The sequence below is a fragment of the Pleurodeles waltl genome, chromosome 8 (genome assembly GCF_031143425.1).
Source record: "Pleurodeles waltl isolate 20211129_DDA chromosome 8, aPleWal1.hap1.20221129, whole genome shotgun sequence".
NCBI classification, from domain to species: domain Eukaryota; kingdom Metazoa; phylum Chordata; class Amphibia; order Caudata; family Salamandridae; genus Pleurodeles; species Pleurodeles waltl.
In genome coordinates, this window is record NC_090447.1 from 313,118,276 (window position 1) to 313,131,537 (window position 13,262).

The following is a 13,262-nucleotide window of genomic DNA, read 5'->3' on the forward strand; positions in this document are numbered from 1 at the left end:
GGACAAACATTTCTGCACTACCAAAGTTACTTTATCATCAATTTGACCGGAGTTGTGAGGTGCATTATACGGATTTCTACAGAATGCAACTATACTCACTAGAAAGAATAAAAGCCACTAGGAAGAAAATCTAATCAGGTGCTTTTCCATATTCGGGTTCTTTCTTTTCAGGAAAAGTTAATTTTCTTCTTAATTCTTTCTGAAGCAACATCTATTAGCATGAGAAGAGAAGTTCAATGATTTGCCCCGTTTAATCACAATATGAAGTCCAATATGCATTAAAGACTGACTACTGAGGCTATCTCAGATAAGTGACAACTGCATCTGAACTTTTGCTTATTTATAAAATGAAATACAGGGTAGGGTACTAAAGTAAAAAAATATGTGCTATTAAATGCAGTTTCTTCAATACTCGATTACCTGCCTTGGTGCTGAGAAGAAAAACAAACACTGGCTCCCGGCTGAAGTTATTAATGGCAAGATGCCTTTCTTCTCCTCTCACAGATCCATCCAGCCTCTCATAGCTGTAACCTTTTGGAAAAAAACAAAGGCTATACGACTGTTGTTATATTTAAAGCATTCAAATCAGCTTTAAATGCTTCACCAATAAGTAACCATAAGGCAAACGTTTCAAACGATTTACTCCAATTCTGTAGAAAAGTAACAATAACTTTGAAAACAAACACTGAAAAGAACCTTAACTGAGTCTGTATACCTGAAAAACACACAATGTATGTAGAAGATAAATAGCAAATCTTGGTGTAAAACTATTAACAACAAGTGGACTTGAAAGCTTACATTTAAGAAAGAATTACAGGAATTAGAATGTGCATGCTGTGGTTCAGAAACAACAGACTACTTACCCATAACAAAATGGCAATCCTCTGCATTAGAAATCTTTCTCACACAGGCAAATAATACTTAACACTATTTACTACCCTTTTGTCTTTAAATGTATTTTTGCCAGCAATTCAGTGCCAAAAATCCCACATTTATACATTCAAAAGACTTTGCTATACATCGTAACAAACATTTCATTTTTGTCACGAATCCTTCACAATGGATCCTTCTCATTCCTCAGAAGAAAAAGTCCTTGAATTCAGAACAACAGCTAATTCTCTTTGTTTATTTATTTTATATACACACCTGCTCAGAAGATGAGACTGTACAGATGGCCTTATTAGAGTGCAGCTTTCTTTTTTGATGGCGAACCAGAGTGTTGTGGACTTGGCTGGTCTCTGACATCATTGGTCCAATGATGTCAGAGAATAGAAGGGAGATGTTGTGAGGATTCATGGAGGGACGGTTGGGAGTTAAAGGAAGGAGCGAGTAAGCAGCTGGCATTGTTGTGGATGCTGTACAATAAAACCTACCAAACGAGTCTTGGATTTGTGGACTTACTTCTTAACAGTGGTGATGAGGGTCTACAGCATCCACCGAACCTGGTGCGTGATGGACTGACGGCTGGGCTTCTGTCAAGTTCTGTACAGTTGTGAGGAAGCGCTGTGCTGATACTTCAAGTACTCCAACGTTGTGCAGTATTATGGGCTGTGACAAAGCGGTTTTCTTTCCCTCTTGATGTTCGGCAGCCTGGAGTTCTGACCTGCAGCCGTGTGGAGTGGCGCCGCAGGTTGGAGTGTGCCGTGATCCGCTGTAGCTCCTTGGAAATTGCTGAACTGCAGGTCCTGGTGACGGGAACAGAAGGTATTCGGACGCATTTCATTTTTGTGAATGTCACGTGTTGGCAGCAGTGGCTCGAGAGTGTTGGCTGGCGCGCTCTTGAAGGACGTGCGCAATTAAAAAACCGGAAAAAATATCACCATTGCACGAGCGTGTGAAACAGCGCGCGCTCCAAAGTTCTCATGCGAACGTGCGCGTTTGGCTTCACCGGCGTTCCAAGGACTTTGCCCTGAGGAGACTGCCACGAAGCGCGACATGGCGCGAGTCTCGCCAACATTTGACTTCCACTCTGCTGCATTGCGAGACTGACACAGATGTCAGATCCCGCATGTTTTACTGAAACAGTGTCTAGACTGCTAACTCCTTTTTGCCTCGTGGCACAAAACCACATATACATATACATTTGTGTACACTTGGTTCCTGGAAGTGTTATATTTTATTGAAATGGAAGAAAGGACAATATGTATATAACATAACTATTCTTGACTTAAGTACTTAAAGGATTTTGAATATTTCATTGTATTACTATTTATTTATTGATTTATTTTTCTTGAAGCATATTTTCTACAGTATGTCTCAAATGGCTACTCTCAGTCTGTCTCAACCACCACAATTTGTATCTGATCGTGGGGAACCTGTTCTACCTTGGAAAAAATTGATTAATCTTTTTGAATCTTACTTGATTGGCATTGGCGGAGAAAAATTTTCACCAGCAAGGAAACAAGGAATTCTTCTGCATAATTTAGGTATTGAAGGAAGGAATGTCTATGACAGCCTTGATCCAATTACGATTGGCACTGCAAATGGTGACCCTAGGGATGCATATGATATGTCAGTTATGATGTTAAAGAAACATTTTGATACCCGGATAAATATAGTCATGGAAAGACATAAATTCTTCATGAGAGCACAAGCTAGATTTGTGAATTTGCTGGTTTAACTGACTCTCTTATCAGGGATCAACTGGTAAGATGTACCAATAATCCGAGTGCAAAAAAGTTGTTCGCAAAAAATTTCTCTCTGGAAGAAGCTGTTGTTATTGTGGAGAGTTTAGAGCATGGCACTTCCTGGGTTAAGGAAATTAAGGAAATGATTCCTCATTGAATCCAGCAGTAGCTAGAATTTCCACTCAAGAAGGCTTACAAGAAAGGAATATCATACAGAAATCAGCGACAAGTCATCTTAAAGGGGGCAGTGAGATGCCCAAAGAGCCCAAACTTAAATGTTACAAATGTGGCAACACTAGACATTTAGCAACCAATCCGAGATGTTTTGCTAGGAATGTCAACTGCTGAAATGGTGGAAAGAAAGGACATTTAGCAAAAGTTTGCAAAACTCAGAAGATGAAGTAGTGTCAAGTCAACAGTTGATCTTAAATGTAAAGTGTCCTGATACTCAGAATTCCTCTATAAGGAGTGACACCAAGTTAGTTATGCCAAAATGGGATGTAGAAATTGATGGTAAAGTTGTTCCTGTCCTTGCGGACTCAGAATCTCCTTTTACCTTAATAGGTGATAAAAACTGGGAGGTAATTTTTGGTAATGACCACATTGAACTTTCCTCTCCTGACACTAACCCCATAGGCTATGGTGGACAGAGGATTGATTTATTTGGCTTTTCATTGATGACAGTCAAATTCAAAGGGCGTGCAACTGTAGGGAAAATTTATGTGGCCAAACGAGGAGACAACTTGTTGGGGTGGAGACATCAAAAAGATCTGGGCATTATTCTCAACCCAAATTCCCCAGAACAAGTTCTTTCCATATCTCATATAGGAAATGATGCTTCTAGTGTGAATGAATTTCCTGAAGTGTTCAGTGACAAATTGGGGTTGTTGGCAGATTTCAAGCATAAAATCATTTTGAAATCTTCCGCTAAACCAGTAGTACATAAAGTAAGGAAAGTACCTCATTTGATGTTGTCTCCATTGCAGGATGCGCTTAACAGGTTGTTGAGTTTGGGAGTTATAGAGGAAATTGAAGCTTCGGAATGGTTGGCTCCCATTGTTTTAGTTCCCAAGGACAATGGTTCTAAAATTAGAATATGTGTGGACTTGAGGGGTCTCAACCAGTGCATTTGGGTAGATCGCCAACCTTTGCCGAATATTAATGAAACCTTAACCATGCTTTCACAGGCCAAGGTATTTAGTGTGTTAGATCTATCGGCAGCCTACCATCAAATTTTACTTCATGAGGACTCGAGACACTTAACTTCTTTTGTTATGCCTTTGGGAGCTTTTAGGTTTATTAGAATGCCATTTGGCTTAGCGTCGGCTGCTGCGTGTTTTCAAAGAATAATGAAAGAAGTGCTTGAGGGTTTCAGTTCTGTCTTATTCTTTCAAGACGATATGCTAATTTATAGTGAAGACGAAGAGGAGCATGACATTGCTCTCAGAGAAGTTTTGAGGAGATTAAAGGAAAAAGGGTTAACCTGGGGCACACCATTTCTGGCGATGGTGTCAAACTTAAAGTGACACTGGCCAAATCAATCATATCAATGCCAACTCCCTCTGACAAAGCTCAAGTGCGTTCATTTCTTGGTCTAGCAGAATATTACTCGAAGTTTATTAGGAACTTTGCGAGTGTAGTACAACCTTTAAGAGCCATGTTAAAGAAAGGAGTGGATTTTGTGTGGTCCTCGGAGTGTGGAGAGGTTTTTAACATTGTTAAATCCAGAATTGGAGAGATGCCTACACTGGGCCATTTTGATACTAGGAGGAAAACTTTGCTGTACACGGATGCTAGCCTGAAGGGTTTGGGTGCAGTTCTCTCACAATTGGTAGATGGTTAAGAGAGAGTAGTGGCTTTTGCCACTCGTTCTCTTAGAGAGGTAGAAGTACGCTATTCAGTAATAGAGCGGGAAGCTTTGGCATGCAATTGGGCCATTAATCATTTTAAGTACTACCTGTGGGGGTTACCATTTGTACTTAGAAGTGATCACAGGCCATTGGTGCAGATGTTTTTCTGCCGTAATATAGAAAACACAACTCCTCGTATCAAACGTTGGGTAGAAGATTTAATGGAATATAATTTTCATGTGGAATACCTACCAAGGAAAGAAAACATTCCAGCAGATTTCCTTTCTAGATTACCTTTGACGGACCATTCTACGGATGAACAGATTCCAATTTTGTGGATTAAGGAACCAGCTATTGATAAGGAAGAATGGGAGTCAGAATGCGAAAGAGACACCATTCACATTCTGGTTTCAGAATATGTTGTGAAGGGTTGGCCTGATTTAGGCAACTGTCCAGATGCTGTTAAAGCATTTTGGAACATCAAAGATGAATTGAGTATTGTTGGAAATGATCTGTACAGATGTGATAGGTTGGTTTCTCCAGCTGGGTTGCACGAGAGACTGGTCAATTTAGCTCATGAGGGACAATTAGGTAGGAACTTAACCAAAGCTAGTGTCAGAGAATGCTACTGGTGGCCAGGCCTAGATAGACAAGTTGAGGCAGTCGTAAATAAATGTATGTATTGTGCAAGGAGTGATAAATCCAAAAGTGTAAGAACTGCTCCTTTATCACCGGTTCGTGCTCCTGATGAACCATGGTGCAAACTAGGATTAGATCTTGTGGGACCGTTTGAAACTCTACCTCACAATGAAAGATTTGTAATTGTGTTTGTTGATTATATGTCCAAGTGGGTCACTGCTAGTTGTGTGAGTGCTATCACCACTAAAGTTGTCATAGAGTTTTTAACTGATTTTTTTGCATGCGAAGATATTCCGAAAGTGATAGTCACTGATAATGGTGTGCAATTTACTTCACTGGAAATGAAGAACTTTCTTAACAATTTGGCTATCTCTCACTTTCGCACCACATTATATTCCCCCCAAGCCAATGGGTTGGTTGAAAAAATTAACCAGTTGGTGGTAGCTAGTGCACAGACTGCCATGGACAATAGTATCCCTTTAAAAACTGTCCTCAGGGAGAAATTATGGGCCCACAGGAATGCTCCTAATGCGGTTACGGGTATGTCCCCCTTTAGAATACTGAGAGGTAGATTGGAAGGTTCTAAACTTAATTCCTTGTGGTTGTTGGCTGATACGGAGATCGGGGAATCACCAGTTGGTGACGATTCTATCTGACACAGAGTTATTGCGAATCAAGCAAAATATAAGGAAGCATTTTATGTTAAACATGGTGCTCATCAAAGATTGTGGCATTTAGGTGACATAGTGTATGTTAAAAAAACCTTTTTGGTCAAGGAATGGGGCGTTTAAATTTAAGGGATCGCAGAAAATTGTGCAAGTGAGAAGGAATGTTCTTGTTCTGGAAGGGGGTGATGTGTGGAGCATGTCGCGCTTAGCCAAATGTGTGAATGACAGACCAATGACTGAGAGAATGTACAAGGAGGAAGATATTGGTGGATCTGTTCCTGGAGAGAAGAGTAGAAGGAGTGTAAGGAATAAAACAGTTCCCAAATACTTAGAGGAATTTACACGTTAAGGAAGCTATGACAGTAACATGGTGTGTGATTATAAATTGATCATTTATGGTTTTTATTTTTAGTTGCATTAGCTATGGCTACATCTTGCCAACGAGCCCACTATTCTCTTTTTAGGTGTTGCATTGTGTTGATCCCAATTCGCTTTCTTGTATTCTTCCTGTCAATGTGTTTGTAATGTTATTGAAATATAGTTAAGTTATTTGCTATTTCTATAGGAGGGAGATGTGTTGTGGACTTGGCTGGTCTCTGACATCATTGATCCAATTATGTCAGAGAATAGAAGGGAGATGTCGTGAGGATTCTTGGAGGGACGGTTGGGAGTTGAAGGAAGGAGGGAGTAAGCAGCTGGCACTGTTGTGGATGCTGTACAATAAAGACCTACCAAACGAGTCTTCGATTTGTGGACTTACTTCTTAACACAGAGGAAAGAAACTCTTTGGTCTACACACTACACTATCAATGTCTTTATTGCAGGCTCTTAAAGTCACCGGATTGTCATCAAATTTGGAAGAGGGGCATAAAGAGAACCTTATTATTTCAAAATGTTTACTCATCGATGCTAGCCACACCAGAGTATCAGCCTATCTATATGAATCAAGACAGTAGTTAAGTATGAAACGATGTGAATGAAACTGCCCTGTAGTAGGATGTTATATAATAATAGTTTAATATCACGTTTGATTTTGATATGTAGGATGAAGGTATCCTTGGAAGAGGTGGGTCTTCTTGTATGAAATTAAGCACAAATGTATAGACTTCAAAACCCCGCAGGTTTGGTATGCGTAGATAGAGACATTCATATTCCATCAAAAAAATTGACCCGGAGTCTTGTAATGTTTCGTGCTTTCTATATAGACACATATAGCTGTCAGTGACTTCAAGTGGACACAGCAGCTTGTGTAAAAGACTGCAAGATTAATGCTTTGCTTGATATAAAATTCTAGTTTACCTCCAGGAATGCTCCCAGCTGAGCTCTCAATATTAATTTTCAACCTGATAGGACGGCCCTTAATGAACAGAGCCTGGACCTCTCTCAGTCTGAGTGGCAATAATTAGTACTAAAGAGGTGACATTCCACAGTATGTATCTCATGTCTTTCCTAGGTTTCGTCAAGGGGGTAAGCCATCCCTATGAGGCACATATCACAATTTACTGCATGTGAAGATTTCTGGAAGTAGAGCCACCCGAACATGTTCTTTTTCAGGCATCACCTTGGACACAGACGCACGCTGTCCTCAAAATTTATTATTTCTTGCCGCCATCATTCGCCTTGACTATCCTGCAATGTTTTCAGGTGGAGCCTGGAATTCAGGTTGAAGATGATACATGAGGTCACTGAGCCCAGACAAAAAGAAACCTGTCTGGCTATTGGAGGAGATGAGGAATAAATGCATTCTTGACTCCTGAAGGCTTTCTCCTATTTAGGACAATGCTCTTCAGCTAAAATAATTTAACAGACCAATCGTAGAGGCCACTGAAAAAGGTCCTACCTAGATTGCAGGGCTCATCTATCATCATTTAAACATCATAACTGTCTTCAGTAACAAGAAGAGAAATGGCAGCTGGGGCACCACAAAAGGCTGCTAGGAACACTACAAAAGGTATAAATGCCTTCCAAGGCAACCTAAAATACAAGGTGGCGAGTGAAAAGATCAGACCTTTTAAGGTGAAGGCTCATACTGTGCATAACTGGGACTTTTCTAATGCCCAGACTCATGAAAGAGTTTGTGTCAGTCTGACTCTGTCTAATAGATGGGAAAGGAATAATAAGAGGTGGGAATCAAATGGCAACTCTTGTCCAGGGAACGGATATGGCATCTTAATGAAAAATTTTGCTTTTCCACTGACTGAGCCTAAAGTGCTACTTGCTCATTTTACACAGTCTACAGAGAGCATAAACCCTTCAAGTGGCTGAAGGCAATGAAGGATGCAAACCCAAAATTTATTTGGCAGTCCATTTACTCACAAGGGTTGGACGATTCATGGAAGGCTTTCATAAAGCTTTTGCCATTTAGATATCAGGGTCTCACTTGATCAGGAGTAGGCTTGGACATCTGATCTGCAAGAGGCATGTTGAGGAAATAAAAGAAAGGAAAGCATGTCAATTCTGCCCCTCTCAGACTTGTGGTTGAGTGAATGGGAGAGTGAGTGGGTCAATGTGCGGGTAAGTGAATAGATGCATTAAAAAACAGGTAACTGAGTCTATGGATAATTAGTGCATGAATGAGTCCCTTACAGGGGTGTTTTGCATGGTTGTATAATAAGTCTATTAGTGGATGGCTGGATGAATGGGTAAATGTATGTGTAGAAGAGGCAATACTGACATGCTACATCGATTCTAGGATAGAAGCTAAATATCATAAAAATTAGGAAAATGCCACAACTGAACAAAGGCTTGCAGCTATACCAGAAAATTCTAATAAAGAAGGAGCAAGCAGGATCGTTGGCCTCGGGCATTGAGAAAACAATGTGGCTCCACCTGTTACTGATCTCAGGCTGCAAATCAGTGCCTTGACAGGCTGACTAACTTAGATGAGGAGACTCCTCTGAGAAGCAAATGAAAACACCTGCACTGTAAGTGGAACAATTGTTCCCGTAAATAGCAACACCAAGATCTATAACAGAAATTTGATTTCAAGAATGGAAAAACATGTGGTCTAATTTTATTTGACCTTACCCAGCAGGTTTTATTAGGGGCACACAGACTGGGGACAACATCAAATTAGCAGTCAATATAATCAATAAAGGTATTATGAGCAACATCTAGTTATTCCTTCTCTTGCTGGAGCCCGAGAAGGCTTTTGACTAGGTAATCTGGGCATAATCCAAAAACACTTCTGCTAATCTGGCATCGGTCCAAAGCTCCGCCTCTGATCCTAGCCAATTTTAACAATCCTTCTACCAGGCTGAAGGCAAGATCCCATTTTTCAGACCCTACTGCAATGGCGAAAGGCATGGGACAGGGGTGCCTGTTGTCCCCATCCATATTTGCACTAAAGTAATGGTGAATTGTGAAATAACAGGTATACCCTTGAAGGCAGGTCAGATGAAATTAGCGCTGTTGGCAGACGACATCCTTTGGTTGGTTTTTTAACTGACATGACAACTTCTCGGTAAGCTCTACTGGTGGAGTTACAAAGGTTTTCAATCAGTGGCAGGTTTTAAGGTCAACTATCAAATATCTAAGGGCATGGGAGTTGGGGAAGCTTTGGAAGAAAGTAAGGTGGTGACATCACAATACAGTTTTGACTGGGCCTCCATGGGCATTGACAATCTATCACTGATTACCCCCTCTGAAAAACAAAACCTCTCCAATAGTAACTTTCCACCACTGCTTGACACGCCACAGAAAGATCTTTACAGGTGGGCAAAGTTTGACATTTCTTGGATAGGGAAGAATAACTGCATCAATATTAACTTAATGCCTAGTCTGATTCTACCTATAATCTTTTCTTTAGATACACCTAAAAGTATCTGGAGGCAAATTTGGAAATTAAAATGGAGTATAAAGGCACCACAAATCTCTCAGTAACTACTATGTAGAACCTTGGCATACAGAGGCTTAGTAGCTCCAGATATAAGCTGGCTAGGCTTACTAGCTCTGACGCTCACCTGGGGCACTCCAGATAAAGATACGCCATGGTAACATTCTGAACAAGATATGTTTCGGGTCCCCTGGCAGCACATGCTATGGCTGCCCTCAAGAAGCCATAGATTCAAAGGTCCTCTACTAACTTCCATGAATATTACTTTTATATACTTGATCAGGACTGCCCAGACTAAGAAAATCGCAATTTGTCTACCCTGCAACCCACTTCTAGGGAACCAAAGCTTTGAAACAGGCATGACAGAAGGAAGCTACCAGGGCTGGCTGGAGGGGAGAGAACTGTAACTTGGGTCTGTTTTTGAAGGAGGTTTCCTCACAAATATCGAGTAATGTGCAAATAATTTCCAACTAAGACCAAATTATATCTCCTGACAAACAGAACTCTAGCACTGGGCACAACAGCCATCAGTGAGTGAGGATGCGGAGTGAGATACTACTAAAACACAGAATATGTATCTAGAGAGGATGCAGCACAGGTGCTGTCTCAACTATACAGGGCACTAGACAAAAACACCCTACTACAGCATCTAACATACACAAAAATGACAGGAGGCTAAACCCTGTATATGCACTCGGTACCAAAAGAGTACGTATAAATTATTTTAAGAAGGGACTTGGGCCTTCCCACAGAATAAGGTGATTGAATGCCAATTAGCCTGTATTCAACCACTCTATAACTGTTTCATATTTGTCCAAAATCCATAGAAACTCCCAAAATCTATTTAAAGTAGATTTCAGGAGTGAAAGGAGTCCATGGGGCAGCTACTGTTCACCAACACAAGTCGTTATCCGCTTTGTAAAGTCACTATGATAGAGAAGGAAGATCATAAGGGCATGAAGGTTTCTGAATGTTGTACAGCAGGTTCAAAAACACATTAGAGAAGCATAATCAATCCTCAAACATCTTCTCAGCAGACTATTAGAATGTGATATCAGACTCTGCTGTTCGTCATGTTTATACAATGTAGAAACCACTAGTGACCTCTGTAAGAAACGCAGCGCGGTAAAGGGACAATAACACCATCCCACATTCTCCGAATATGTTCACAAAGTCCTACATATGCAAAAAAAGAACTAAAAGCATACAGGGACAATTCAGTTCTTTACAAGCATAACAAACAAATAGCATCCAAAACTAAAATTAGGCTTTCAGAACCACTTAAGTCCCTGCCAATATAAGGTGCTGTGGTTAGACCAACAAAAGAAAGAAGCAAGAAGGTGCATTTTACGCTTGTGCATACATGCCTGATAAAGCTGGAATATGGCTGTTCATCATATGCATACTAATTATTACATAGCTTTATACAGGGAGTGCAGAATTATTAGGCAAGTTGTATTTTTGAGGATTAATTTTATTATTGAACAACAACCATGTTCTCAATGAACCCAAAAAACTCATTAATATCAAAGCTGAATATTTTTGGAAGTAGTTTTTAGTTTGTTTTTAGTTTTAGCTATGTTAGGGGGATTTCTGTGTGTGCAGGTGACTATTACTGTGCATAATTATTAGGCAACTTAACAAAAAAAAATATATACCCATTTCAATTATTTATTATTACCAGTGAAACCAATATAACATCTCAACATTCACAAATATACATTTCTGACATTCAAAAACAAAACAAAAACAAATCAGTGACCAATATAGCCACCTTTCTTTGCAAGGACACTCAAAAGCCTGCCATCCATGGATTCTGTCAGTGTTTTGATCTGTTCACCATCAACATTGCGTGCAGCAGCAACCACAGCCTCCCAGACACTGTTCAGAGAGGTGTACTGTTTTCCCTCCTTGTAAATCTCACATTTGATGATGGACCACAGGTTCTCAATGGGGTTCAGATCAGGTGAACAAGGAGGCCATGTCATTAGATTTCCTTCTTTTATACCCTTTCTTGCCAGCCACGCTGTGGAGTACTTGGACGCGTGTGATGGAGCATTGTCCTGCATGAGAATCATGTTTTTCTTGAAGGATGCAGACTTCTTCCTGTACCACTGCTTGAAGAAGGTGTCTTCCAGGAACTGGCAGTAGGACTGGGAGTTGAGCTTGACTCCATCCTCAACCCGAAAAGGCCCCACAAGCTCATCTTTGATGATACCAGCCCAAACCAGTACTCCACCTTCACCTTGCTGGCGTCTGAGTGGGACTGGAGCTCTCTGCCCTTTACCAATCCAGCCACGGGCCCATCCATCTGGCCCATCAAGACTCACTCTCATTTCATCAGTCCATAAAACCTTAGAAAAATCAGTCTTGAGATATTTCTTGGCCCAGTCTTGACGTTTCAGCTTGTGTGTCTTGTTCAGTGGTGGTCGTCTTTCAGCCTTTCTTACCTTGGCCATGTCTCTGAGTATTGCACACCTTGTGCTTTTGGGCACTCCAGTGATGTTGCAGCTCTGAAATATGGCCAAACTGGTGGCAAGTGGCATCGTGGCAGCTGCACGCTTGACTTTTCTCAGTTCATGGGCAGTTATTTTGCACCTTGGTTTTTCCACACGCTTCTTGCGACCCTGTTGACTATTTTGAATGAAACGCTTGATTGTTCGATGATCACGCTTCAGAAGCTTTGCAATTTTAAGAGTGCTGCATCCCTCTGCAAGATATCTCACTATTTTTGACTTTTCTGAGCCTGTCAAGTCCTTCTTTTGACCCATTTTGCCAAAGGAAAGGAAGTTGCCTAATAATTATGCACACCTGATATAAGGTGTTGATGTCATTAGACCACACCCCTTCTCATTACAGAGATGCACATCACCTAATATGCTTAATTGGTAGTAGGCTTTCGAGCCTATACAGCTTGGAGTAAGACAACATGCATAAAGAGGATGATGTGGTCAAAATACTCATTTGCCTAATAATTCTGCACTCCCTGTAAAAGATAATGGGGTTATATAAACAGCTCATAACATACTGGTGGTAACTGAGTGGCTACTTCACTGTCAGAGGCAGAGGGGAGAGTTGAAATATGCCCAAATATTGGGACAGGATAATTTTCTGCTCGAATTCCAATGTGGTTTTGCAAGTCGTTGCCTTAGTGTCAGCAGGTGGGAAGATTTAAAATACAAGCATGTTAGCGCGCACACATGCAATTTCTTCACCCTGAATAAAGGTTAGTATAGGTGGTGAAAGACATGCAGTATCAGTACAGAACACTGGCACAGGGGTACACCAACCATGGTTACAGGACTTTGATTCCTTTAGCAATGGCTTGCACAGCAGTTTACCTAACCAATATTCCCTAATTCAATACAAGGGAATTAAACTGAAAAGAGTGCAAGTCTCAACCTTAATATGTTTTAGAAAGGTAACAAAATGTACCTCTGTATTCCATGTAGTCTTGGAGAATATCCAACATTCGGGTCATCTGAGAGAATATCAAAACACGATGGTCTCTGGGGATACAAAACATAAACCATAATGCCCTTTTTGTGGTGTCCACCACGATATACACAATCACGAGAAAAACAATAGGGCAATTAAAAAACCAGACTGCTTAAAATCCCAGAAAGGCTAACCGTGATCTGTT

The 13,262-nt window shown here is 40.7% G+C and overlaps 1 protein-coding gene across 1 annotated transcript in view; it reads right to left on the bottom strand.

The window, feature by feature from the left end:
- CHD1L (chromodomain helicase DNA binding protein 1 like) overlaps positions 1-13,262 on the bottom strand; it is a 228,787-nt gene that overhangs the window by 113,356 nt on the left and 102,169 nt on the right. The window contains exons 11-12 of the mRNA XM_069204150.1: positions 13,055-13,128; positions 421-531 (exon numbers count right to left, since the gene is read on the bottom strand). Of these exons, the coding sequence (XP_069060251.1) occupies positions 421-531; positions 13,055-13,128 (185 nt within the window). The remainder of the gene's footprint in view (positions 1-420; positions 532-13,054; positions 13,129-13,262) is intronic.